The sequence below is a fragment of the Hippocampus comes genome, unplaced genomic scaffold (genome assembly GCF_001891065.2).
Source record: "Hippocampus comes isolate QL1 unplaced genomic scaffold, H_comes_QL1_v1.1 scaffold68, whole genome shotgun sequence".
In the NCBI taxonomy this organism is placed as follows: Eukaryota; Metazoa; Chordata; class Actinopteri; order Syngnathiformes; family Syngnathidae; genus Hippocampus; species Hippocampus comes.
In genome coordinates, this window is record NW_017805625.1 from 1,847,864 (window position 1) to 1,874,469 (window position 26,606).

Consider the following 26,606-nt stretch of genomic DNA (forward strand, 5'->3'; position numbering starts at 1 on the left):
TCGCATACAACAAAAAATGATTAAAAAAACAAATAAAGAAAGAAAATGGCTTCTGATTCATTTAATTTAAAATGGAAATAAAATAAAATGACACATTTGAATTGCGATGCTGTAAATGCAACTCACTGAGGTTTGCACACAAACCGCTTCAACACAAACAATGTCAAAATGTGTGTGACAGCCAGCAGGATGAGTTTTATTCCATTTATGTGAAATTAAAAGGAATGGTCCCAGAATAAGAAAGCGAGGACAAATTCATCGACTATTGTTTACGATACTCAACATAAAAGTTCTTCCACTAAACAATGAGCTTCCAATAATGTCATCCGGTTTCCATTTATTTGATTTTTTTTCTTCTTACGTTATATGGCTCCAACTGGCTCTTATCATAAGAAAATTGGGGGAGGTTTTCACTGGCACGATCCAAGCGGTGATCATTTCACAAAGTGCTTATCGTTGCGATTGTAATATGCGGCCGTGTACAATTGCAATGCATCAAATATTTACCCGAACCAAATTAGAAGAAACAACCCTCAGTATTGGAAATCAGAGTAATAAAATAAATAATCCTAATCATATCTTCAACGAAACCAAAACATTTCTGGCCCAAGTTGAAATCTCAAGTCGTGTTAGGAATACAGTACACAAAGCTGACCGGTGTTGTGTGCACCAAACAATCTCTGTAGCGGACGAATGACTATGAATCCATCGTATCCCCAGAGTTTCTGCTGGCAGGATACAATTAAGCCTTGCCTTGTTTGCTCATGCAAGACCGGACTGTGTTTTGCAGCCAAACACACATTGAGGCATGTCTTAACATAACTGAGTCCAAATAGCTAACTAACACTGTGCCTGGCACGTGATTTTCATTCCAAGGGCAGGAGATTGGGGGTTCGGGAAAAATGACAGAAAGTGAAGGAGAAAGAAAAAAGAATAGTGGAAATGATCAGAGAGCAACTTGAAGGGAAGAAATGAAACCCCACCCCTTTTTTTTTCCTCATTGCTTTTCTCTCCTGTAATTTTCCACCTGGTTGCCCCCTAATTCCAGAATTTGCTTGTTGTGTCATCAGGGGGATTGCTGATTCATGCATATTTGATTTGAAAATGCAACTCATTATATTCATTTCACCCTCACGCTTCCTCGATCCGTTTCTTTCCGCCTCCTTTTTTTTTTTTTTTGCTGCATTCCCTTCAGAAAAGGCAAACAGACATCAAGTGGGCTTGTTCAATTACGCTGCTCTTTTTCAGGTCGTTCTCCCTGTTAGCTATCAAAAGATATTAAATCGCAACCCGCTCAAACACAAAGTTCATGGAGAAGATGCGATGTGCAAGAAGAGACAGAAGGGGTGGACTTTGGAATTTATGTTGCCATGGAAACACAGACTGCGAAAGCTCTGAGGAAACTAGCGGAATAGGAAACAAATTAAGTGTGTTGACAGTTGACGAACGAAAACATTTGATGCGAATTTATCATCGCCGGTTTCGGCGAGTGTAGCCATACAGAGATGTGATGATTGCATTTCATTAGAGCAGTGGAAAAACTCAATTGTGGTGTTCAGCAAGGAAGCGAATGTCTGTGAGTATTTTTTTTTAAGTCACAGAAAATAGTCTGGGTGAAGTATATGCTACCAAATGAAAAGTGGGACAGCTGTTTGTTTTGGAATTGAAGACGAAAGTCACGATAATGTCTGGTCTACATTTAAGGTGCACGCAGGTGTGTGAATGCTTAGTATCCCAAACACAGACACACGAGCTGCCGGTGGAATGACAAGCGTTCATTCCCCACCTGCACAAAATCTCCTGCTCAGTCAAAGAGGACGGAAGGTAAAGGAGAGGTGAGGGAGGAAGGAGGGCTGAATGCGATGAGATGGGTGGAGACAGAGAGAGGAAAAAAAAAAGATGGGCCTTGGAGAAGGGAGGGATAAGTCTAGCCTACAGGAAGAAGTGTACCAGTTGGGCCACAGAGAGTGCGACTAATGGCTATGGCAGCTCAGAAAAGGATGATGGATGACTGCGTGTGTGTGTGCGTGCCTGTCAATGTCACAGTGTTTACACTTTAAGCACGTGAATGCCACAAAGCATCGTTGTCGTGTGTGTGTGTGTGTGTGTGTGTGTGTGTGTGTGTGTGTGTGGTGTGTGAGTGTGAGACAAGTCAGTGCCGATGATGGATTTTCTCGTGGAGAATGTGACCGCTGGTTTCGTGGGCCGACGAGAGAGGTCTCCCCTGTCCCGCGTGCCTTCGTCTGTTTGAAGCTGCCTCTTTCGCTCCTCCTCAATCTCCCCATCTCCTTTTCTGCCCATTTGTCCCTTTTTGCTTTGTCAAAGTCATGCTCGGTTCTGTTGAATACTTTGCCATTGCCCAATCTCAATTACTTTTCCATAGCCAGTGCAAAATTTGAGTTTGAACACACCTAATAGTGTACTTGTGTCAAAATACACAACTAAACAAGGATCAGAAAGCTGACAAAAGGTTGGCGTTGGAACGCGTGACATTTGCACACAGCACATACAAGGGTGACATAATATCGGCGGATTTCAGCATTGTCCCTCTAATCTTTGGCCTTAAGACAGTATGTCCAATTATTTTTTTCTCCCCGGAACCTCCATATCAAACTAAATCATAGAGGTTTGTTTTATATTAACAGCCTTTCATATCTTTGTACATTTAACAGCTGTAATTGAGAATGTGCAAGGTGCAGCCTGTGTTGTTCCAGCTGCCAGCAAGATTTGAATGTAGCCAAATCCACTCCACCCCCAGGCGTCATGTAACTGCAGGTAAAATCTGCATTGTATACAAGCTGACGTTAGCCAAGGCGTTGTTAGCGCGCTTTATTCGTCTTGGAAAGTTGCCATGAATTCCTATCTGGACAGCTGCGCAAAGTGGCAAGCGCTAAGTGTTACCGGCTTGATGTTGAATTTATTTGAATGTACAGAAGAATAAAAATAGAAAAAAGGTGATCAACTTGGGCGACGACCCAGTGAGAATGACGGTTTTGGTGGCGGTTTTCAAGGCCTAGCGATGAAGCCGTCTACATCAGGGGGAACTGGAGGGGGTGAAGTAAGGCTACATTCAAATCTTGCTAGCAGTTTTAAATGTACAGTACATACTCCATAAAGTATGACTTCATGATGATTGCGACAGTTCATCTCCGACTGTTTCATTTCCATTATTTAACTTTAAGAAACTGGTTTTGAAATGCCCCAACATTGGAGGTCGACTAGGGTGTCGGAACTAAGTGTGTTCAACATCAATGGATTTGTACTCATGTAAACGGATACACCTTCAACCCCCATAGCCTAGGCACTCACTAGGACCTCTGTTTTGATGTTTACTTGCAGTCCTCCTCTTTCTCCCATGATCACCGCAGGCCTTTCCTGTTGGCCCGCTGGTCTCTTTTCAGCTCAGAGAGCGCAAGCCAATACTCTCCCTCATGTCTTGCAGATGGGTGCACTAATCCACTAGCGTCAGCTCCACGAGGCATGAAGGCTAGGTCTGTGTGTTGTTTGGGATAACGTCGGAAGCGCTAGTGTTTGAGATTCTACGTGGGGGTGGTGCAGAAGGGAGATAAAGGGGGAAGTAATTGGATAAAGGTTGGCCAATTAATAAAGGCCGGTGTAACAGGCTGGCCGGCATCTTTCATCTACGTTGCGATAACGGAGAGAGTCAGAGCACAAACAGGCGATAGCATGTGTTACATCAGTCGGACAAGTTGAAAGCATGACTGTGCGTCAGTCAGGAGCAAGATGCATTTGCATTCAGAAGTTGATTGAAAACTGAGAAGATATGCATTTCAATTGCTGTCTGTGCCTTGCAATACATTCATGAGGTGGAGAAAAACAAAATGGAAAAGAATGAAACAACACTTTGTGTACATTACTAAATTGCATGCATTTGAGCAGTTGTTAACGCTTGTTATGTTTACCATCTCGCCTGCCCAAGCAGCTATTCCGCACGATTGATATTAGCTTTTATGCTAATGCAACATTTGTTTATGTAAAACCCAAGCGGTATTTCCATGGACATTTATGCATCCCGGCCTTGCTTATGGCTTTATGGGCTACGACAGAATTATTACTGCACACCGCACAGCAAGTTGTTGTGTTACAAATGTGGATACACACAGCGGAGTTGATGGAAAGAAACCTGAAGCAAATACCAAGGAGGGTGTGTGTGCATTAGAAAACACTTTGTGGTTATATTCGTAGAAGATTAAATTAGCGTGTGGTAAAGTGCTCCCCATGGGTTCAAAGCAATAATATGTGAGGAAAAGGTAGATTCGTCATGTCGGAGGAATATGGTACATTATTGTTTGGCTATATACTGACTGACAGATAAACTCATGAACGAACACGTGTCAAGGGCCGAAGACAAAGACACCAATCATTGCCGTAGAATTAAGAGTCGAACTTACCTCCGAAATGTTAACTCGTCCCTCTTGGAAGGAGCAGTCGTGTGCGTTCTGGGTACAGACATGGCGGTATTTGCACCAGTAGCATGGGAATGATCCGTTGACACAGGAGAGGCAGCTGGAAAACACATGACGGAGTGGCGACTTGAGTCAAAATAATGTGACTTGAGAAAAATAAAAGACAGCGGGAGACCTAATTCAAAGCCGTCTATCCTGCGACATCAATGGTGCCATCACTTGTTTGCATCGTGAAGGTTTTACGCCTCACGTTGACGTTTTGCAGCGGTGAAACCTAATTTCACACTCGTGCTGAGTAAGAATGGTAAAACTGAGATGAGACGTTATGGCTTGTTCATTCAAGAGAAGACGAGGTTTCGTAGATTTTGCATCATAATATAAACACTGACTTGGATTAAAATTTACAGCTATGACTAAAGTTTTATAAAGCTTTGAGAAGTCTTGAATTCGAGTGTTCATCCCGATTGCAGTATACAGCTTTTTGCGGAGTTGGGCATGCAATACTGTTCAGTGAAATTCTAGACAAAGGTGAGTCTACATTTTACTCCAGATCTTTTGATAACATAAATCTTTTTTTATCACACACTGTGCACTTTCTCTGACCCGGTCTGAAGCCCTCCTCCGCACCCCTTTCACCAACCTCATCTTTCTCCCGCCACAGCCCTTATTTATCACCGAGAGCTCAGTGATTCTCCTCGCAATATGTCCACTCTGTTGTGTAATTCTGTGCATCCATTCAGACAGGAGTTTTTCTTTTAGTGCTTCCATCATGCCATTGCCTCCAATCCCTTTCCTTTGCCACAGACCTTTTTTTTTTTTAAAGCTCTCCCCGTGTTCTTTGTCTAAAGCGCTCTTTCATCCGCGGGGCTATAAACCCGCCACCATTTTTAATTCACCTGCTCCAGCAGAGGTGAGGTGGAGATAGACAGGCTGAAAGAACATGATGGGAGAAAGAAGAGAGGGAAAGGCAGCAGAGATCAAAAGCAGATGGATTTCCCTGATAGACGCGGAGACGCCAGCTATCGTGGGAGAGGAAAAACGTGGAGGGGGTATGTAGCCCGCGGTGCTCCGTGTGGGGGTCTCACTGGGGAAGGGAGTAAAAGGGCGGAAGTACTGGCCTGGAAGTTGGTTGGCAGGTAGAAATGTGTTCACATGTGAGGGGGTACTAACAGTGGTGTGTGACAGCTTCAGTTTATCGACACAGCTTCCGGTTATTGGCCATTCTTTGCCCCTGAGACACATGACGCTTGACAGAACCTTGCTTACATGCAAACACAGGCTTCAGGTTATTGGCCATTCTTTGCCCCTGTGACACATGACGCTTGACAGAACCTTGCTTACATGCAAACCTGGAAGTCTAATGTCACCAATATCAGTCGACAAATAAAATGTTTTTATCGCAAGGCTCCTGAATGAATGACAGGTTCTGCAATCATGAAACCAAGTGAGCAAATGGTTTATTGTGAATGTGATAAAACGCAGCATTTGATATAAAAGGTGCATGAACCTAGACTTCGGATTTATAAAAAAAATTTAAAAAAGGCTAGAAATGCCACACGTACAGCACCTCCGAAATGTTTAGGCGACACTCCTGAACCTGCTCTCAAATACATTTTAACCCTGTGTGAAATGCCCGCCGCCATTTCACTTCCCCACATGAGAAATGAGAGTTTTATCTTCAGCTGGGTTGGGTGACGGAGCCCATATACAAATCCATCAATCCCTGACATGGATTCATTTGAATCAATTACAGCGGCTCGTTTGTTAGGGTTGCGTACTTTAAGCGATCATTTCCAGTGCGGGCCCCTACTTTTGAGCAAGATCAGAGGCTGGGGCTTAATTCAATCCCACTGCTGCTTTAATTGACCAATTTAGCATTGTGCTGAGAGAAGCTGTCCATTTACAATGAGGGATGAGCGGCGAAGGAAATAACAGGCCTCTTAATACCACACAAGAGCAAATAGGAATTTATCAGTGTTCCTAACAAATGGAGGGAAAATGAGTCGGCCATGCTAGTTTAGCTTAGCATAAAGCCCTCAGTGTTGCGGTTGCCCTCCGTTCCTGTTCCCGGCGACGCAAGTGCTGCGGTCACCCCCTGCTCCTGTTCCCGGTGGCGCAAAGTCAAAGTCTCACATAAGAGATTTTTTTTTTTTAAAACAAAAATCAATTAATTCAGTCAAGCAAGGAAATGTAGTCATATGACCTCATCAAGAAAAGAAGTCCATCTGTATTCTGAACCGCAAAGTGCATTTATGTGACGAAGACAGTTGATCATAAGAAAGTATTCATGTATTTTTTTTGTTTGTTTGTTGTTTTCTTTTGTTTCTTTCGGCCCACCATTAGAGGAGGTCTCATTGAAATTCAGCAGGTTGCCAACTTAACAGAGCAAGTGTCAAGAAACAAGCAGCAGTGTCAGCAACGAGAACAACGCATGATATTTCACGACTGTCACAATGTCCGGATAATATTTGACTTTCATCTTTTACTTAAGTCAAATCAAACGTGCTCGTGTCCCAGCGATAGAAATAACGAGCGAAATGTCAGCAGGTTGCCGATGCCAACTTTTATGATTGTGCCCTTTGAAATAAGAGATGTGTCATTCTGGGTGCCACCCAGGGCCAGTCGGCTCTGTCTGACAACCCCCTGCTGCCCATTCTTTGCTCACTTCAAGTGACCCGGGTCCCCTTCCTTCGGATCTAAAAGGCTCGCTTTTAGCATAGGTGCAACCCCGCCCTAAGCCCCGCCAAGGCACATAGCGGAACGTTTGATATTTTTTCATGTATCCGCGGTGGGCTCATTCTTTCAGACCCCCAAGTGTTGCCTTATTTCTACCCCTTCAATGGCCATCAGCTATTATTACTCAGAGGATTTGAAAAGCAGCAGACAGGCTCCATGCTCATAATGCTAATGCCTATTCAGATGCTAATCTGCCAGCGCTGCCTCGAGAGCGCTGCTATTATTCCAGACCTGCAATAAAAATAAAAAAAAACAACAATTTTTTTTTAAACATACAAATTCCGAATCATTCTTCAACCCGAGGTCTGGTTTAGCGTGTTGAACACAATCACCTTACCTAATGAGGTTTGTTTGACAGCACTGCTCTTGCCAAAATGAGTTATTTATTGGCTACTACTTAGAATGGAGTTTAATAATTTACAGGTAGATTTACATCTGTGTTGCTGGATCCCTTTATCTCTCTCTCTCTCGCTATATATATAATATCATATGCAGTTTGCTGTCTCAAGAAGGTACAACATGACCTGCTAAGGTCCCCCCCACCCCCATTCCACTCCTACACTACACACCGCATTTTTCCGCTCACTACAATGCTGCAATTGGAACTGTCAAGCGTTTGTTTTTTTTGCATTCCAACTAACATTGTTTTAAAGGGCAATTACTCAATGGATCATTCCCCCCACAGTCAATCAGGGGAATCTGGTTAATCGTAAAATGATAAATGTCAAACATTACTTTAAGGAAGCCAAAATAAAAGATTCGATGGCAGTTGAAGTACACTCAAGAAATGAACGGCACTGTGCAACAACAAGTCCTGTACGTCATGAAAGCTTAACCTCAATTCACTGCCACCATATCCGCCCAATCTTAATAAACAGAGGGCTGAGAAATGAGAAAAAGCTTATGGAAATATTTAATTACGGCGCAATCATGGCCGTGGGTGATTTTCTATTTCAATCTCAGCAACCCTTAAACTGAAACAGTGGGGATGCTAATTAGATTAATGGCACTATGCAAATGTATGGCATTTTTGAAAAGGCAAGGGCTGAAACATAATCAGTTGTGTAAATAGGCAGGAGGGGTGTATATGTTTTGGAGATGGGGAGGTTGTGCGACAGTGTCTTCAGTATAAATTATTAAGAAATATAATAGGATGACGCCTGGGTTCCGCACTACTGTAACGCGGAATATTCATGAAACAGCCAAATATTGCAACGGCTTGCAAATTTGCTAAAGTGTTTTCAGACAGTCTTTGGACTATGGGGTATCTCAACGCCCCACCGTTAAAAGCAGCAAATGGCTGTGTGAAGAAAGTATTGTGGCCATATGAACCTTGCGTGTTGATGCATGGACCTGAAATCATGATACCAGCACACTTACTCCACTGGACAGAGTGCCACCTTAAAATAGGATTCTTATCTCGGCAGCTCTGTTCGCCATAAAAGTCACAGGCGAAGATGCAACGTGCCATATCTGTAACTTCATTAAACGTGTCCATTACATCCCTCAAAGGCCATATTAGATCGCCGCCGGGAGTAGATTTAATCAGCTCATTGGGGTAATAGCCTCAAATGGGGGACTCTCTTGCCTCGCTTTTTGTTTGAGGCTACTTCCGTACAAGGAGGAATGCCGTAAACCTTAACGTGACTTCATATCGCAATACATCCACTATGGCTCAACTTGACACCTTTCATTTTAATTGACTATACTTTCTGAGAATATAAAGGACTTGGTGCTACTTTGGGAGTTATAAGCCATGCCGGGTTGAAGCAAATATCAGCCTGTCCTTATGGGAGATGAATTAAAAATGATTTCACGTTGTAAACCACGGCGCCCTTAACCAGCTGGGCTAATCACCACCATTGCGGCGGGGGATTCATGTACTCCGACAGGAGAACTGTGCAACCAGGTCAAAGGTCAGAGTGACAGATAAGGTGCCCGAGACATTCAGAGCTTAAATGAGCAGTTAAGCGACAGGGAGAGGTGTGGCTATGCATGTGAACGTACGAGTGTGTTTGTGGACAATCCTCGAAGGAGGCTCATCTAACATCCAGAGGGAAGCCAGAATGGAGCCCTGCGGTATCCCAGGGGCCTACATGCCATCTGTTGCCCTGAGGCTAATACCCCACCAGACGTTTTAGCCTCCACTGGATCAGCCATGGGTGGACAGACGGGAGAGCCTGCGACTCGAGTGGGGGCAATCGGGGTGATTTGTTTCAGATCTGAAGGATTATTTGATCCCGGCATCAGACACGGGACTGAACAGTAAGTTAGAGAGCTGTGACTGTGCAAAAAAAACTGCAAGCAGCCTACTGCAGAGGAGACTCACTTTGACTTATTCACTGCTCTGAAATACAATATTTTGCCTTTTTTGTGTAAATAAGTACCAGATGGAGCATCTTTTTTTTTTAATTAATAGAGGAGTTAGTGAGAAACAAGGTTAGAGTCCAACAGACCCCACAGATCATCCAGTAATGAATTAATAATTGAAGATTGAGTCGTGTGTGTCACGGGTTATGATAATAAGACTAAAATTACCATCTCATATCGCAATCGTTACATGTATACATCGTGTTCGATTTTTCGCTCGAAAGGTAATACGATATCCCACGTGGACGCTAAAGGAAGATAGGCGTTTATTGCGCGAGCCATCCCACGGGGAAAAGAGGACAGCGGGACGGAGCATGCAGGAGAGTGGGGAAGAACTAAATGAAAACCTAATCCTTATTAAATGCCCGCGTGATGAACAAATTGTTGCAACTTACGAATGGTGTACACTGCAGTTGTAGAAGACAAAATCAACACTGGCGAACTTCTTGCCCGTTTCCTTGGATTTCAGGTAAAGCTTCACCACCCGCTTGTCACCTGAATGAACACAGCACAAGAAAAGATGGAAGGTGCAAATCTGAGTTCTTTTGATTTTTATTATTGTGATGGTTCGCGTCTAAGAAAGAACGTCCTGAGTAGAGTGCTACTTAAAAACGGTTTATGAGCGGTTTCGTTTGGATGCTGCAGCTGATAAGAACCCCAAAATGGCGGCACTTAAAAAAAAAAAACTTCACGTTGCATATAGAGCCTTCACTGCTTTGAATATGTGCATCATTTCTGTGTCCAAAAATAGACGCTGATATGATATAGGTGCACAATGTCTGCTAAAACAAGACGAAGCAGAGACGTCTAAACACAGCAATGCGCATTGATTCCCGGCTTTGAAAAGAAGTTAGCGACACAAGCAGTGTCCCTTCGAAGGAAAGTGAAATAAATAAGTGAAACTGACAATGGTGCATAATGCATGGTAATAGGAATTCAAAAACTGTGCTATTTTCAGAAGAAAAATGCAAACTTGAGTTAGGAGGCTTTGAAATGGAACGGGCGAGCATTATTGGCAATGACAAGGTATTCTGGATTGAGTCACACTAAGCAAATCATCGAATAATGCGAAAAATATTTTCTGGTGGCTGCACAGCTGCGGAGTTCTCGGATTGCAGAGTAGAAAAAGACCCCTTAGAGGGAGACATCAGCCCATGCTGATGAATTAATAGCTTCAAACAAATTCAAAGGCACAAGGCAGAGGGGCGCACGAGCAACCGAACTGTAACACAGACATAACTAAGCAACTGCAAAAATGAAGATAATTCCACAAAACCACCGATCGTCTGATTTGTGACTTCATCACCCTGCTAAATCATGCCCGAACCTTTGTTCCGTGTGATGGGGATGACGTCACGGGCAGAGGGAGACAGGCAGTAAATGTATCCGCCTTGGATCAGTCCCTCGGTCTCCACGTAGTCCTCGAAGGAGCAGTTGACCCCCGCTGATAGATCAGGCACATTACGAGCCTGAAGGACCAGCTTTTGAGAGACGGCGAGAGAGAGAGAGGCAATCAGCACAAGATCAATGGAAGGACACGGTGTACATGGATTGTTATAAGATATGACACGGGGGTTAATGGGTGCTGCGGGGGAGAGACATGTAAGCGAAGTCGGGCTATGCGTGGGTGTGTGATGGGCCCAGCAATTTGTGTGCATCTGTTACAATGGCCGCCATTATAATTAGAGCAAGGTTAATGTGTGCGCCAATGTTCACCGGCAACCGCAGTTTCATTCCGTTTGGGATGCATTTTCTGTGGACGAGAGGCAAAGGGTGCCGAAAAAGACAGATCCAGTCTGGATCAGGTTTTACAATCACAATAGTACCAGAAGGTATTGGACACACTTGGGGCTAACTTCACTTCTGTTGGCAGATGATTCCATTTCTATGCAGCACAACAGCTAAATGATCCTTCACCATGTTTGCTTTGAACTTTTGGCTCCACTAACAGAGACCTCAGACCTCTACTCGGTTTGTATCCCATTCGCATTTCTTTAATATGTTGAGGAGCTAATCCATTCGGAGATTTCTACACCAGTAGCAGAACTTGCAAGTGTATTCTACAGCTGACTAAGGGGCAGTGTAAAGCTGTCCAGACTGGAGTAATATGTTCTGATCTCTTTGTTTTGATCAGAGCCCAAGCTGCAGCATTCTGAATGAGCTGCACGACAAGAAAAAAAAAAGCTAATTTTAAAAATGAAGTCATGTCAAATCAATGTGTCCATTTGTTATCCATCTCAACATTTGCAGCAGAACATACAGTGAAATAGGACACAAGAAACAAGTCGACCTTGTCATAGAGGACTGAGAAGGTTCTTTTTGGGAGTGACCCTGTTTACATTTGAGATGCATTTTTGGAATTCTTATATTTATGTCCTATACGTTTAATGTCTTGAAATATTTCCTTTCTGACTTTACGACTGCCTGAGCCGAGATAAACGGCATGTTTAGAGATTCAGATGACGTTTGCTGCGGGAGGAACAGAACTGCGATGATCCCCCCCCTATATATGAGAAGGCTTACCTGCACTTCAGACATGGTGACGGAAATATTTTTGGGCTGAACGGTGAGCTCCACACACTGCCTCTGGTCTGACGCAAACCTCTGGGGTTCTCCCGCTCTTTCACAACGGTCCTTTCGTGAGCAGCTTGAGAGCAGCGGGAAAGGAAAAGGTGGATGAAATTGTGATGGGTAGAGTGCGGAATGGGGAGACGGAAGAAGCGAGAGCATGAAGGAACAAAAGGAGGGAGGGGAGGAGGAAGGTGAGTGTTGTGAGCAGTTGAGATTCAATGACAATCATTTTAAACATGATAAAGATGCAGAACAATCACCTTCACGCAGAAAATGAGAGCAATAAGAGAAGACAAATTGGCTAATAGCTTGCCACAGCTATTACGGCAGGCCTAAACATCATTACCCTACCGGCCTTGACGTTTGTGCAAGAAACACTAAGCTGTGTGGACATCCATACAGCTCCTCATCTGTTCGGTTTACAGTCCCGCCCAATTTAAACTTGTCAGGAGATATATATGCAACCATTAAAGTTTCACTGAGCTGTAAAAATGATACAATTCAAACCCAGGGAATATCAAAAAGGGTCAGCAATTTCCCCCGCTTATTACCAGGCAGCTGATGACGAAGGGGGGGGAGAAAAGAAAAAAAAAAAAGCATCAGCACGCAGCACTTTTACTATTAGCTATTCATTATGCATTAGCTATCACTTCCCCTCCGTGCTAACAACAACTGGTCACAGAGGTGAGAGAAAAGAGCTGATGCGGCACTTTGTGAAGGATTGACAATAATAGGGAGGCGGGAGAAGACGCTAACTGCCTCCTCCGTGGGTCAGGCCCCATCCCGGCATTTAGTCAGTCTCGTCGCGATGTTTGTTCGTGCCTTCACCAGCTAACAACTTACACACATAGACACAAAATAACAAACGCGTGCATATATACGCAAGATTATAGGCATGATTTTGCACAATGGTGTGCATTTTCCTCTTCTTTTCTACTGCCGCTATGGCAAGCAAGTGCGTGCGTATTTCATAAAATCCTCGCATGCGTATCTGTGCACGTGTGTATGCCCAGCTCAAATCTACTGGTGATTGAAACTACCGTGGCTATTAATAAGATGTGGCCAAAGGCACCAGAGGCCCGAAACGAGGCTTATAAATAATTTGCCTATTAATGTTTCCCCATTTTATCCGCAGGGCCTTTTTGCCAGATTTGGCAACACAATCAGCTCAGAAATGAGCAAGCTGCGTTGATGACACACAGCCGAGATTTGGCCAAATGGCAGGTTACCACTGGTTGGAGCCCATCACCAAGTTGTCATTTTAATGATGGAGAAGTGGCACACGTACGATTGCGCCTCGCCTGAAGGAAAGACAGCTTGCTGATAAGTCTTCTCGGTTTAATTAACACACCGGGAGACGGCATTACGCCAAATGCTCGCGGTGTTCTGAATGTGGTCTAACTTCGTGTCACCTTCCAATAATGTGGAATTGTTCCTGACACTCGCTGGCACTGACTTAGTTTCAAGAAAGTGCGGGCAGGTCATTTTGTAAGCATTGCCACAAGCCAACATTGTTGGATATTGACGGGCAACATTTTAAATCCCCGCTCCAAATCCCATTAAAATTCCTTTTTGCTAAAAGTTAGTGAAAACATGATTCAAGTAACTACATTCGGTTAAGCCAGAAGCTATATGTGAACTGACCAAATTTTCTGAAAATTCCGGCCAGACGATATACACGACATTCAACAAATAAGTATTCCGAATAACTCAAAATTTTGGCCAGCGGGAAAGGAATCATAATTTAGGAATTAACTCTCTCATGAGGTAGTCAACTGAAGTACATTGATCGTTAACAAACCTCTTTAATTGTTATCAGAGGGACATCAGTGTGTGCTACTTACACATTGTGGAGCACACACCATCCACAGTGAGGGTCTCTGGAACCTAAACACTCGCCGCATGTGGTGTACTGCTCACAGCTCTCCACCGGAACTCTCACCACCTGCAGAGAAACCGAGAGGGAGAGCAACAGAGAGAGAGAGAAAGTAGGGAGGTTACTCACGAAATTCTTTCCCCATTAAGTTGGATCATGATGAGTCATTGACAAGTTCAAAGGCAGAAAAATGGCGCCAGGATTTTTCTTTCTCTTGCGACGGTGCTTTGGATGGTGTACATGATTCCCCAGAGAGAAATCACCTCACTCGGGAGGGACTGCTGTCTAGTGCCAGCTTCCAGTGAAGCGTACACAGGCGAGGCCCCGCAATGCATGCTGGGAGACATGACAGGCGGTCATGGTAACCGTGAAAGGATTGACAGGTGACCTCAAAAAAAAAAAAAAACATTGGGAGGCAGGGAAGCGGACCTCATTGCACGTGTGTAAATGTGTGTACACGTTGCAAGACACACTGAGCTGAAGTGTTTGAACAAAGTCGGTGTAAGGACGTCCTCCGTGACAGTGTGTGTTTGTGCGTGTCACTCATTCAGACACACGCGAGGTGTGGGCTTGCTAAGAGGCTAGAAAAAAAAAAAAGTGTTTGAGATGGCCCTTTACTCCACTTAAAGGTGATAAGAGACGATTCACAACATGCTCCCCGGGGATCGGGAAGCGTGGCTATTTCAAGATATTTGCAGGAGAATGTTGGTTGGTGTTTGACAGGCAAATCACAACTTCAAGCATGTGCGTGTGTGTGTTGCTGGTGTGCCACAAGGCAGACGTGCGTTTGCGTGCACATCAACATTTATGACAACGGACTGTAAAATTGTTTTAGTATGTTTGTGTCAAAAAAAAAAAAAGCGCTTTTGAACTTGGATAAAAACGTTTGAGCAATCTGAATTTCTGAAAAAAACAAAAACAAAAAAAAAACCCATACATTTAATTTAGCAGATTACAAACTACTTTTCTTGCCATCTGCTTTCCCTGAACTTTTGTCCTCATCTTTTGCCTTACTCACGCACAACAATTTCACTAGCTATGTCAAGTCACGCAGGAATGGTTAAAATCCATGCCATTGGCCTGATATTTCCTGTCTACATACGTTTACTACTTTAAAGACCAGAAAAGTGCGCATGTTAAAATGAGTCAACCTCAAATACACTTCAAAGTTATTTTAATGACAAACATTTGTCAAAATAATGGTTCCAGAAAAACACCTGGATCCGGGCCGCTACTTTCCTATTGAGGACCTCTGGTTTACAGCAAACGTAAAACATCCAAACCATTATTAACTTTTCCTCGCTAACGGCCCCCCCGGCTTGTTGAGTTACTTGATCCCCTGTGTCATGGTGCGCGAGCATGTGTGTGCCGGCGCTTGTATCAGGTTGCTACTGCAGGCGATTTTAAATCAAGCGCCGGAGTCAACTTGCTTATTAGGACGAAACAACGTCTCACAAACATCCCCCGGCTAACTTGTGCGGTCACACAGAGATGTTGTGAGACCCAGGTTGTAGCGGAATGTGGCTAGAATCGGGGGCAACTGGGGTGTAAGGAAGGATATGAAAAACCATATTGCAGAGCAAAAAAAAAGAGGAATTGCAAGTTAAGGCTGGATTGCTGCGGGAGAGAAACCAGGAGGACAGGGGAACAATGAAATATTAAACTTGAGGACAAGAGTCCCATGTGAGCTCTGACAACAGATATGTAGGACAGATGTGACATAATGGAACTCATTTATGTACCCAAAAGTCATATATAGGTTTGGCTACAATGTTTTTAAGGGAACAATATGGTGTGGGGGGGTTAGAGGCATTAAAAAAAAAAAAAATGTCATTAGGGCCAGACAGCGATCCAAACAAAATGATACAAGCGAGAGAAGGTGTAAAGCAGAGAGGGCAAGAGGGAGGAGCGGCTGGCTGCATGAATGGAGGTGTAATGGAAGACACGCACAAAGGGGGGAATCTATGAGGACATTGTGCTGAGTCGATGGGCTATGGTGGCAGACGCTTACTGTGTGTCATTGTCACAATGGGTGCGAGGCCAGATTCCGTTTGAAAGGGGAGCTGAGAGACGTCTAGAAGAACAACGGTGTGAACGAATAAGCAGAGAAGGGGCAGATGCATGAGGCAAAGCGCTACGGTGGAGGGCACCATCTCTTATAATAGTTTTGTGTAATTGAACAAAGAGGAAAAATAAAGCAAGAAGGATTCATCACAGAGCTTCTCTCCATACATCTTGACGATGGTGATGAAAGACGACGGGGCGCACGTGGGAGTTAATCCTGATTTCTCTACCACCCTGTGGTGGGGCTTGCACCACCTTGTCATCGCGCCGTGTGATGATCGATACGGCCTTTTGCGCGCAATGGTCCACGCGCCAACAGAAGCGATGACGCTATGCGCCGGTGTATGCAGCGGGAGTGGTGAAACAAAAGAAAATGTTGACGCAATCGAAAGCCGTTCTGGTTAACTCGCCTGATGGGAACGGGAAATGTCTTTGCTATCGTCTGAGAGGCATTTTCATACTTGTACGTGACTCCCAATAATCAGCATGTAGTGTATGTTTATGATAATATATGAGTTGCCTTCACACACACTGACATACATTCTCAGTTTCCCTCTTTCAGTCTCTCCCGATGGCTCTTTTAATGAAAGCCAATTTCAACCAGCCGAGCACATTACTCCTTTAAATGACCTCATAAACCAAGACTGGATGCTCTGCTCTCCTGCCATCTCCTCTTATTTACAACGGCCTCCGCACTGTAACTCAAGTCCCCCTTTCTTGGCCCTTCTCCTCCGGCTCGAGCCTGGCTGACTGAAGTGCCTTGACGTTTCCTTTTAACTGTAAACTTTCCACCTTTCCTCTTCAATCTGTTTTTACAGTGCGCTATCACATGCCTTTAAACGTCCAGCTAACAGGCTTTGTGACGGTCACCCCCAAACCCAAAGGACGTGTAAAGCTTTTAACGCGGCTTTTCATGGCTTATTAAATCCAAACACATACTAGGACCTGCCTTGTGCAGGATATATATTTATTTTTTTACATTAAAAAAAAAAAAACACAGCAGAAGGCAGAAACAAAAGAGGGGGGCAATGGTTCATCTTTTTTTATCACCCTGATGAGAGTAGCCTTTCCTAATCTACAACAAAATGTAGTTCAATTGCCTGTTAAGCAGTCGTGCAATATATTGAAGGACTTTTTGATTCTTCTTTGTTTTATTTGATCACTAATTTCGATGTACACTATATGTTGACCAAAGCACATGATACATTTGAGTAAGTTCGTAAGTAATTTCACGGGGCCACTCGGGGCTGTGAGCAGCATTTGGGATGACATTCGATTGTTAAACCCGGGCTGTCTTTTTGCACACTTGGGAGAATTGTAGCATCGCAGCTTTTCTGACATGCTATCTCACTTTTGAGCTTAAAATGTAATATTTTAGAGCTGATCAATAGACTAAGGCAAATCATAGACAACTATTTGGTGTATATTGAGTAGAGGAGAATGAGACCCTTTTTGTTGTGCATGGTGGACAGTGTACAAGAAAACACATCACATTTTCTAAGTGGCAACCGGACATAAAACAGATCAATTAAGAGGTGCGATCTCAACTGGATGTCCAAGTTGGGGAGCTGGTCTTTCCTAATACTAGAGTACCCATTTGGGGGACAAGTGGATCGGGGTATCAAAGGTTGGGTTAGTATGTCTTCACTGAGTGGATCGTCAGGGACTTAGAAGATCAATGGCTCGCTTGGTGTATTGACTGATAAGCAGCAACACTGGTACAAGGTAGATGGGGGGGGGGTGAGGAAAGATGAGTTGGGAGAGGAATTTAGAACAAACTCAGCAAGAAAATGAGGCATGAAATGTTGTAAAAAAAAAATATCAATAATCATAAAATAAATAGCGGATTTCCAAGATGCCACAGACAGAATACAGAATCCCAGAGATGGTATGTCAAAAAATTAAAAATGGAGCTTCCATGTCCAGAAAGGCTGTTTAGGATACAGCTGACAAGATCTTGGAAGCGTAACTTGAACTTTGGGCAAATTTGCATGAATTTATGAAATTCCAGAAGTGTAGGTGTGTATGTGAAAAAATGAAAAATTGCAACTCATCAGTCTTCATTGCAGCTCTTGATACAGAGACTTTCCAGTTCACTCTCTCCCATCATTTGTGTAGCCAGTTGGTCCATGACGTGGGAATGGAAGAATAAAGTGGAGAGTGAAAAACCCGCGGACCCAAAACAAAGATTGAAAAAGCCGCCAAAACAAAGGTGTGGGGGGGAAAAAAAGTCAACAGTCAGGGAGTAAAAAGGGGAGAGAGGGCTGGAAGTGAGTGGCTAAGGTAGACAAGCCTGGAGGTCTTCTAATTAAGTGCGAATGGGAAAGGCCGGCTGCCTGGTAAATGACTCTGTCACTTTAGTAAATGGACTTTGTGAGGAGTGAGGAGCCACACAGCTGGCATTTCCATTAGCACTGGCAAGCGACCCACCACCATGTACGCAGGTCGCCAGCACACAGAACTGGGGAAGAGAATAAAGCCATTCCTCAAAGGTGTTTGGCGGAGCCGTGGTCGTTGGAAAGATCTGAATCTTGTAGCTTCTAGGACTTGGGTAGTCTGTTTTCATTTGGCTACCTTTATGCAAAATCGACACAATGAGAGTCAGAACTAGGGATGGGAATCCAGTCATTACCTTACACATTGTAAACTTAGCTTTCAGCGGCCAACCGGTTAGCAGATACGCCTCCCGGTTCAGAGGTCATGGGTTCAGATCCGGCCTCCGGACCTGCTGTGTGGAGTCTTTCTCCAAGTAGTCTGGCTCCCTCCCGCATTCCAAAGACATGCATCTTAGGTTAAGTAAAGATTCTATATCATCCTTAGGTGTTAGGGAGAATGCATTTTGTCCATTTGTCTATCTGTGCCCTGTTATTGGCTGGCGACCAGTCCACGGTGGATGACACACCACAGTCTCCACTTTGTTGTAGTCCGAGTTCCATCTGAAATCCAAATTTTCCCGATGATGGCCACGAGTCGCATGGCGAGAAGTCAATATATTTCTCCTCGATTGATATTTGCATGCGTCACCAAGGCAATGTCTTCACTGTTTCTTGTTTCTACTTAGGAGGTACTTTTTTTTCAAAAGGAAAACCGACAGAGGGGAGTGATAGACGTTACTGGAGAACTGTTATCGACCTCTTATGCAATACAATCACTCAATAGTGCCTTGGTCCACAATTTTGTTTCTTTCCGTCGTTCTTTCTAACTTTCTTTCTTCAGACCCGTAATCGTAGGTCTGCTTTTTTGGGGGTGGGGACTCTATCAAAGTTCATGTTGTTGTGGTACTTTGAGAGGCAGCTTGATAGGGAGTTTTATATTGTATTCAAAGTAAAATCAAAACAATTGGTGAAGTTTCGGACAAACCCTAGGCTGAAATCTGTGATGTGACACAGCGAACTGCCCTGATGTGCAAGGTCATCTTTTGGTTGGCTTCGTTTCATGACAATCAATCAGAGGCACATCCTTCCACCCTCACCGCCATCACGCAACAGGAGACCCCAATTGTACGTGCGATTGATAGCGACACAGGAGTAGGGCGAGATGGAGAGAAAGAGAAACCATTAACCTCCCTATCTATCTTACCTTCTTTTCCAACCCTATCAGTCTGTGGGATCACACCATCCGTTGGGAGACAACGGTGGAGTAAAACAGCAAGAGATCAGAGAAAGACAGAGCTATCTAGTGACAGCGAGACTTGCATTAGAACTGATAGCATCAAGACGTGTCCGTGCGCACTTATTTCCGATGCGGCGCGCCCACAACAATGCGCACGTTTCTGGGAAGGAGAAAGGAGAAAACCCCACAAGAGATCCAACGGGAAAGTATTAACGGGAAAGGGATGGCAGGAGACAATTACAACAAGGCCTTGTAGTCAGTCAGACATGGAAACAATCACTTTCTTTGGATGAAAGCGCTCTTGGAGACTGTTAGAAAGTACTTCCATCTTATTCAATCATATCGCAGAAAAACTTCCATTGTGCCATACTCCAGTATGTATTGACTGGAAAGGACACTCGTGAAAAATATCTTGGAGTTAAGTTACCAAAGCAAGAACAAAAAAAGGTTCTGTGCTGATTTCAGTGTCTAGTTCTCATGAGTATATCCTCGACCTATGCCAACCTGCTTCACAAATGGAGAGCAGCAGCAAACTGTCTTTGTTAGTAGTGACAAAAGTCAGCTACCGACCGAAGACTTGGGCTCTTGTGATGTTTAGTTCTTACTCAGTGCCATTTTAGCGACAGCCCGCCACCCCCATCCCCTCCCAACTCACCAAAAAAACAAAACTAAAAAATGGTTTGATGCTGAATCTCCGCGACTGAGCCTTTCCACATTTTCATCTGTTATCGTCGAACATGTAATGTATTTATCAACAAATTTCTGAATTGATTTGACAGGGTCATGAACATTAACACCACTGAATAAACTTGAGTGTGTCTGCCGCGACCCTACGCAGGAAAAATGGGTTGAACTCTTGGAATTGAGTGAAGTTGCTCCACTCCCCTCTGCGAAAACAGCCCCGTCTCCTTTTCACAGCTGTCTTCGCCTCACTACGCCACGTCCATTAACATTTGCATGACAAAGACCACCGTCTTCTTCAAAGTCCTTTGGTGTGCATAGCCACTCCTAGGCGACAAACAAATGAGATTTGGGCTCTTTCAAGCCTTACAAAGATAAGGCGAAGCATTGAAAGCAAAAAGCAGGTGGTGCAAAATCATCTAAATCAATATTTAGATTAGGATTTGTAAAAACCTGGATGAAATTCACTCCATCCTGAACAGATCCAAGCATTTGCGAAAAGCATTTTAGCTGTAGCTCACTCTTAAAAAGAAGTCTCAGCCAAACATGTGATTCGAAACGACTTTGTGTGCTTGCTCACTCACGGAAGCGTCTGTTGGCCTTTTCGATAAATTAGGAAAATTAATCTCGAAGCTACTTAGAACCGACTGATTAGCTATATCGAGTTCACTAAATGACAGTCTTGATTGATACAACCAGCTGCCTTGTTATGTGCGTCGATGTCAGCCAGTGCTAATGTGTGTACTAACGAGATTGGCAGCGGACCAGTAATATGTGAATGTAAACAGATCGGGCGGGCACACAAACACGCGCACTCTCACCCCCGGATTGATGTGTGATGAAACTCTATGTGGGAGACATTTAATAATTAGGCCTCGTTGTGGGAAATCAGTCACGCAATACAACCCATTGTCTTCCGTTTCCCAGACGCAAACAAAGAAAAAGGGATACAGTTGTGGTCAAGCGCATGAATTTGTGCCAAGTCATTGTATATTGTGAGCCATTCTCAAAAACATGCCGCCTTTCTCACTGTTTCTCGCTGCCCGACACTTGGAAGCTACCCACGCACGCACTATTATTACCTTGATGGACGTCTCATGCAACATGTGTGCAACTTCTTCATCCGTGACAGCCTGCTTACACGCATTGTCACGCACAATGTTCACAGTACATGGTTCGCATTTAGCTATAGTAGACCCTAAATGTCTAAATGTAATGTGCGTAAAAGAGACGGGCTACGCATGTCTTGAAAGCCAGAAAGGAAGCCTTGGCCTACGTATGTTCAGATGGTACTTCTCACTGGCACAAATAGAAATCTGAAATGATGAAACCTCAATGAGGCAGATTACCAAACCAATTGGTGCGTACGTGTAGAGGGGTCTTGGGTTTACGACAGTCCCAACATACGAGATTTTGAGGTTAAACAATAAAACAGAGTAAGAATTTCGTCACGTGGCACAAGAAGGTCTGCTTGGTTTGCGCGTCACCCGTTTCCATCTTCTGCATCCTCCTCGCTAACACCAACTGCTCTCATGTCTTCCCTCACCACATCCATCAACCTTCTCTGAGGTCTTCCCCACATTTTCTCACACTCAAATGGTGATAAACAGTCATGAAGACCAATATACAGTGCATCAAATCTATCAACAATATACTGTATATATATACTGTGTGTATATATAAAATTCTATCATGGAAAAACAATTACACACTACTTTGTATTGCATTAGCACCCGATTTGACCAGGCACACACACACACACACACACACACACACCCACACACACACACACACACACCCACACACACACACACACACACCCACACACACACACACACACACCCACACACACACACACACACACCCACACACACACACACACACACCCACACACACACACACACACACCCACACACACACACACACACACCCACACACACACACACACACACCCACACACACACACACACACACCCACACACACACACACACACACCCACACACACACACACACACACCCACACACACACACACACACACCCACACACACACACACACACACACACACAAATGCAGGCTGCCCTCTCCTGCTGTCATATCTTCTATCGATAATAATGACAGTGATGAATATAGCTGGAACTGAGCGAGTCATAAATCACAGAGCCTCGCCCCTAACTCTGACTCACCGGGCTCGGCCTTGTGTGATGTAGGTATATGTGTGCACGTGTGTGTGCGTGTGTGTGTGTGTGTGTGTGTGTGTGTGTGTGTGTGTGTCTGTGTGTGTGTGTGTGTGTGTGTGTGTGTTGGAGGGATGGAGAGCAGGGAGGACTTGTCGTGGGCTACGCATGAATGGATATGTCCAGTGACACCTTAATGTGCTTGGCTTGTCTGAGGAGCCCCTGCAGGCAACCAGCTACACGCACGCATGCACGCGCACCTCTGAGGATCAGAAGAGAGCTACTGCGTGCGTGCGCGCGCATGAACCCGGATGTCATGAAGAGAGAGGCAAAGAAGAGCACGGCCGCCCGACTCATGCACAGTAACCTGGCGCGTGTCGTGAAGCGAATGCAGAACTGCTCCGATCGCCATCCTTCAATTGTTGCGCCTCATGGTCTTCTTCTTACTAATTCCCCACGTCTGCCTACTATTCAGTGTGTCCACGTGTGTGTTTGTGTGTTGAACAGAGGTGCAAAAGGGGAATTGCAGCAATAGTGAGAGATCATTAAAAACATGGGAATGGGATCAGTATAAGGCAGTTGAGAGGGGAGGACTCAATTTGGGCTTAGATGGAAACGTGTGTGAGTGTGTGTCAGTGGAGACAGATTTGTACAAGTAGGGTGGGGGTGGGGGGCATATTGGAGTAGATGGAGGGCAGCGGATAGAGATGAGGATTGGGTGGAGGGCAAGAGGAGGGAATTGCTCCCCTCTGGTCATTAGCGCTGGAAGGGGGTTCAAAAAGCAGGTTTGGCAACCCGATCTCCTGCGCTGCTTAACTCAAGCCTGCTATCCATTAATGGTGATCTAACAAAAAGCATGACAAGTGTGTGTGTGTGTGTGTGTGTGTGTGTGTGTGTGTGTGTGTGTGTGTGTGTGTGTGTGTCCTTGGTCGTGGCTGTGTGAGTGCATAGCTGAGTTCTAAGATTTACAGTATGCCATTAAAAAAAAAAACATTATATATTATATATATATACGCACACGCACACACACACACACACACACACACACACACACACACACACACACACACACACATATTTTTGTTTTTATTTTTCACACACACACACACAATTTTGTAAGTTTTTGTTTAATTTCCTTCATTTTATTCCGTCAAGCGGTTGAATGAAATATAATCATCTGGATGCAGTACATTTTGTTAAGTAGATTACTTTAAAAAAATGTGTCCGGATGCGGATCATTTTATTTTGGGCAACAACCTGATAAAATTCAACACAACCTTTTTTTCCCCGTGTTGTGTGGACATGCTTATTCACAAATCATATGCTCTTTTTTTTTTTTCTTTTTTTTTCCCACTGTCATGCTGCGACAAACTGGCTGTCCTGACTCCTGCTGACCGGATCATCTTTTCATGCCCGCAATACATGAAACGTATAACAACTACTCTGCAGTTGATTCTAAGTTCTACAAAGTTTATTCACCACAAATGACCATGTCAATTCTTGTAAAGCCTCTTTCCCACTGGTCTTTAACGGAGAAATATGATTCCATTTAATAACGTTGGCTTGGCTCGCTACACGAAGAGATTTGCCAAGTATCCAACACCTTCCATAAAAGCAAACATCAGACATATATCTCGGCCGTTTTAATCAGACAGCCGCTTTAGATCTATTAAAAAAAAAAAAAAAAAAAGCCATCTTTGCATCATGCAAGCGCCCGCTTCGCTTCCTTCACTCACTGTGCACTAATGAGACAGACAAATGAGGGGAGCAGCTGGGCCTGGGGAGCGACAGAGCTGTGACACGCTCACCTCCGCCTACGCCCTCCCCCAATCCCCCCGTCTCATTGCTCTCACAGTTCTACCATCAGAGTAGACATGGTCTACATCAGCGGTGGGGCTGGTAATGACCATAGGTGTATAGACACACACACGGCATGTGACCGCGAACCCGCCGTATGTCTGTGTGTGTGTGTTGCGTGTTCATTATTAGCGGTCATGCCGGCTTGCGTGTTCCATATATAGCTAGGAGGTAATTGTATGGGTAGAATTAAAAATCGGTCAAAGTTAATGTTTAATGGGGCCGAGTTCTGGCTGGTCTCGGTTCATAATCGTCTGTAGGAAAGAAAAATGTCATGTTTGAATGTTGGCGTCAGGGTCCAATAGATATAATAAGAGTCTTGCATCCAAACAAGGCATTGTTAGTGGCAGTGGAAAGTGGCATGCACAATAACACTGGATCTGGATTGATGGTATGAGCATCTTATCCTTAGAATACTGTTCAGATAATGCCGCCGTTGGTCCACATGCGCAATGGCCCTTTTGCTCGACTTGCCGTTGACATTTTGAACTTTATGAAAAGCGCTTCCTTGAAGTTTCTTCCGACTGGCAAATGTGGCTTTTCCATGACTGCCATCGGTTGCTTTGGCATGTGCTTGACAGCCTGCTAACGCATTTTCATGTGATCAGAATGTGGATAGGAATGCCCTTTTCGTAGCACATTTTTCAGTTTTTTGCTCCCCCCTTTTTTTCAACAGACAGATGCCAAACTCACCTGTCTGTCAGTCAAGCGCCCGCTTCGCTTCCTTCACTCACTGTGCACTAATGAGACAGACAAATGAGGGGAGCAGCTGGGATTTCCGCCTGCTGGATTCTTTTGCAGTATGTCTGTGTGTGTGTGTTGCGTGTTCATTATTAGCGGTCATGCCGGCTTGCGTGTTCCATATATAGCTAGGAGGGAATTGTATGGGTAGAATTAAAAATCGGTCAAAGTTAATGTTTAATGGGGCCGAGTTCTGGCTGGTCTCGGTTCATAATCGTCTGTAGGAAAGAAAAATTTCATGTTTGAATCTTGACGTCAGGGTCCAATAGATATAATAAGAGTCTTGCATCCAAACAAGGCATTGTTAGTGGCAGTGGAAAGTGGCATGCACAATAACACTGGATCTGGATTGATGGTATGAGCATCTTATCCTTAGAATACTGTTCAGATAATGCCGCCGTTGGTCCACATGCGCAATGGCCCTTTTGCTCGACTTGCCGTTGACATTTTGAACTTTATGAAAAGCGCTTCCTTGAAGTTTCTTCCGACTGGCAAATGTGGCTTTTCCATGACTGCCATCGGTTGCTTTGGCATGTGCTTGACAGCCTGCTAACGCATTTTCATGTGATCAGAATGTGGATAGGAATGCCCTTTTCGTAGCACATTTTTCAGTTTTTTGCTCCCCCCTTTTTTTCAACAGACAGATGCCAAACTCACCTGTCTGTCAGTCAGTGTGTAGAGGTACTGCTGGTCCGGGCTGAAGAGCATGTCTCTCAGCAAGGGACTTCCTCCTTCGCTTAAGGTCACCTTCTCATAGAGTACCGCTGGACGGTTTGGACTCACAGAGTTCACCAAGATCTAAAGAGGGACACACACAAAGCAACACATTCAATATAACAACATTTCCTTGTTCCATATCAAGAGAGCGCACAAGACGTCCATGAGACATTTGACGAACATTTCCTTTTGTCTGGAAATCGCACCTCATATTGCAACTTCGGAAATGTAAATAACGCAAAACGCATCCGCGAGCATCTATTTATCTAATCCATCGAGCTGGCTCTCCAACCATCCAATTTGACAATCGGTTGAAAAGTGGCTGCTTGACATACTTAATCGCCTTAATTGCAAGCCGTTGCCAATAGTCTGTGCTGATTATAGTGCTACTGATTATAGTTATGGAGACATGATTACACGAGTAGATAAATGGAAATGGAAACGACTCAACCTTTAAAAGAAATAACACATCAGCCAAGCAAATGAAGTCAAACAAAGCAGTAAATAGAACATGACTGAGGAAGGGTCACACTAATCTGCTAATACTCTATATGTGAAGAAAAGGATCACCGTTGGGGAGTGCCTTGCAAGTGTATGCGTTTTTGTGATGGTTGCTGAATAGTTCACCAAGACCTGAAGAGTAATGGTGCAGAAAGAAGATGGAAGATTGTCTGGCTGGGATGGCTGTGAGCCAAAGTCATCTCAGCAGCAAATGAAAATCACAAAGCAATGGCGAGGGATGGGGAGGGGGTTAATGAGGCGGGGGAGCGCGGGGGG

General features: G+C 44.3%; 1 protein-coding gene across 6 annotated transcripts in view; it reads right to left on the reverse strand.

Annotated features, from left to right (window-relative positions):
- The window catches only part of plxna1b (plexin A1b), a 168,249-nt gene that overhangs the window by 66,936 nt on the left and 74,707 nt on the right, over positions 1–26,606 (reverse strand). For all 6 annotated transcript variants that reach the window (XM_019880786.1, XM_019880792.1, XM_019880790.1 and 3 more), the window contains 6 exons: positions 25,770–25,910; positions 13,949–14,049; positions 12,057–12,180; positions 10,861–11,014; positions 9,929–10,028; positions 4,413–4,527 (listed from right to left, as the gene is read on the reverse strand). In XM_019880786.1, coding sequence (XP_019736345.1) covers positions 4,413–4,527; positions 9,929–10,028; positions 10,861–11,014; positions 12,057–12,180; positions 13,949–14,049; positions 25,770–25,910 — 735 coding nt within the window. The remainder of the gene's footprint in view (positions 1–4,412; positions 4,528–9,928; positions 10,029–10,860; positions 11,015–12,056; positions 12,181–13,948; positions 14,050–25,769; positions 25,911–26,606) is intronic.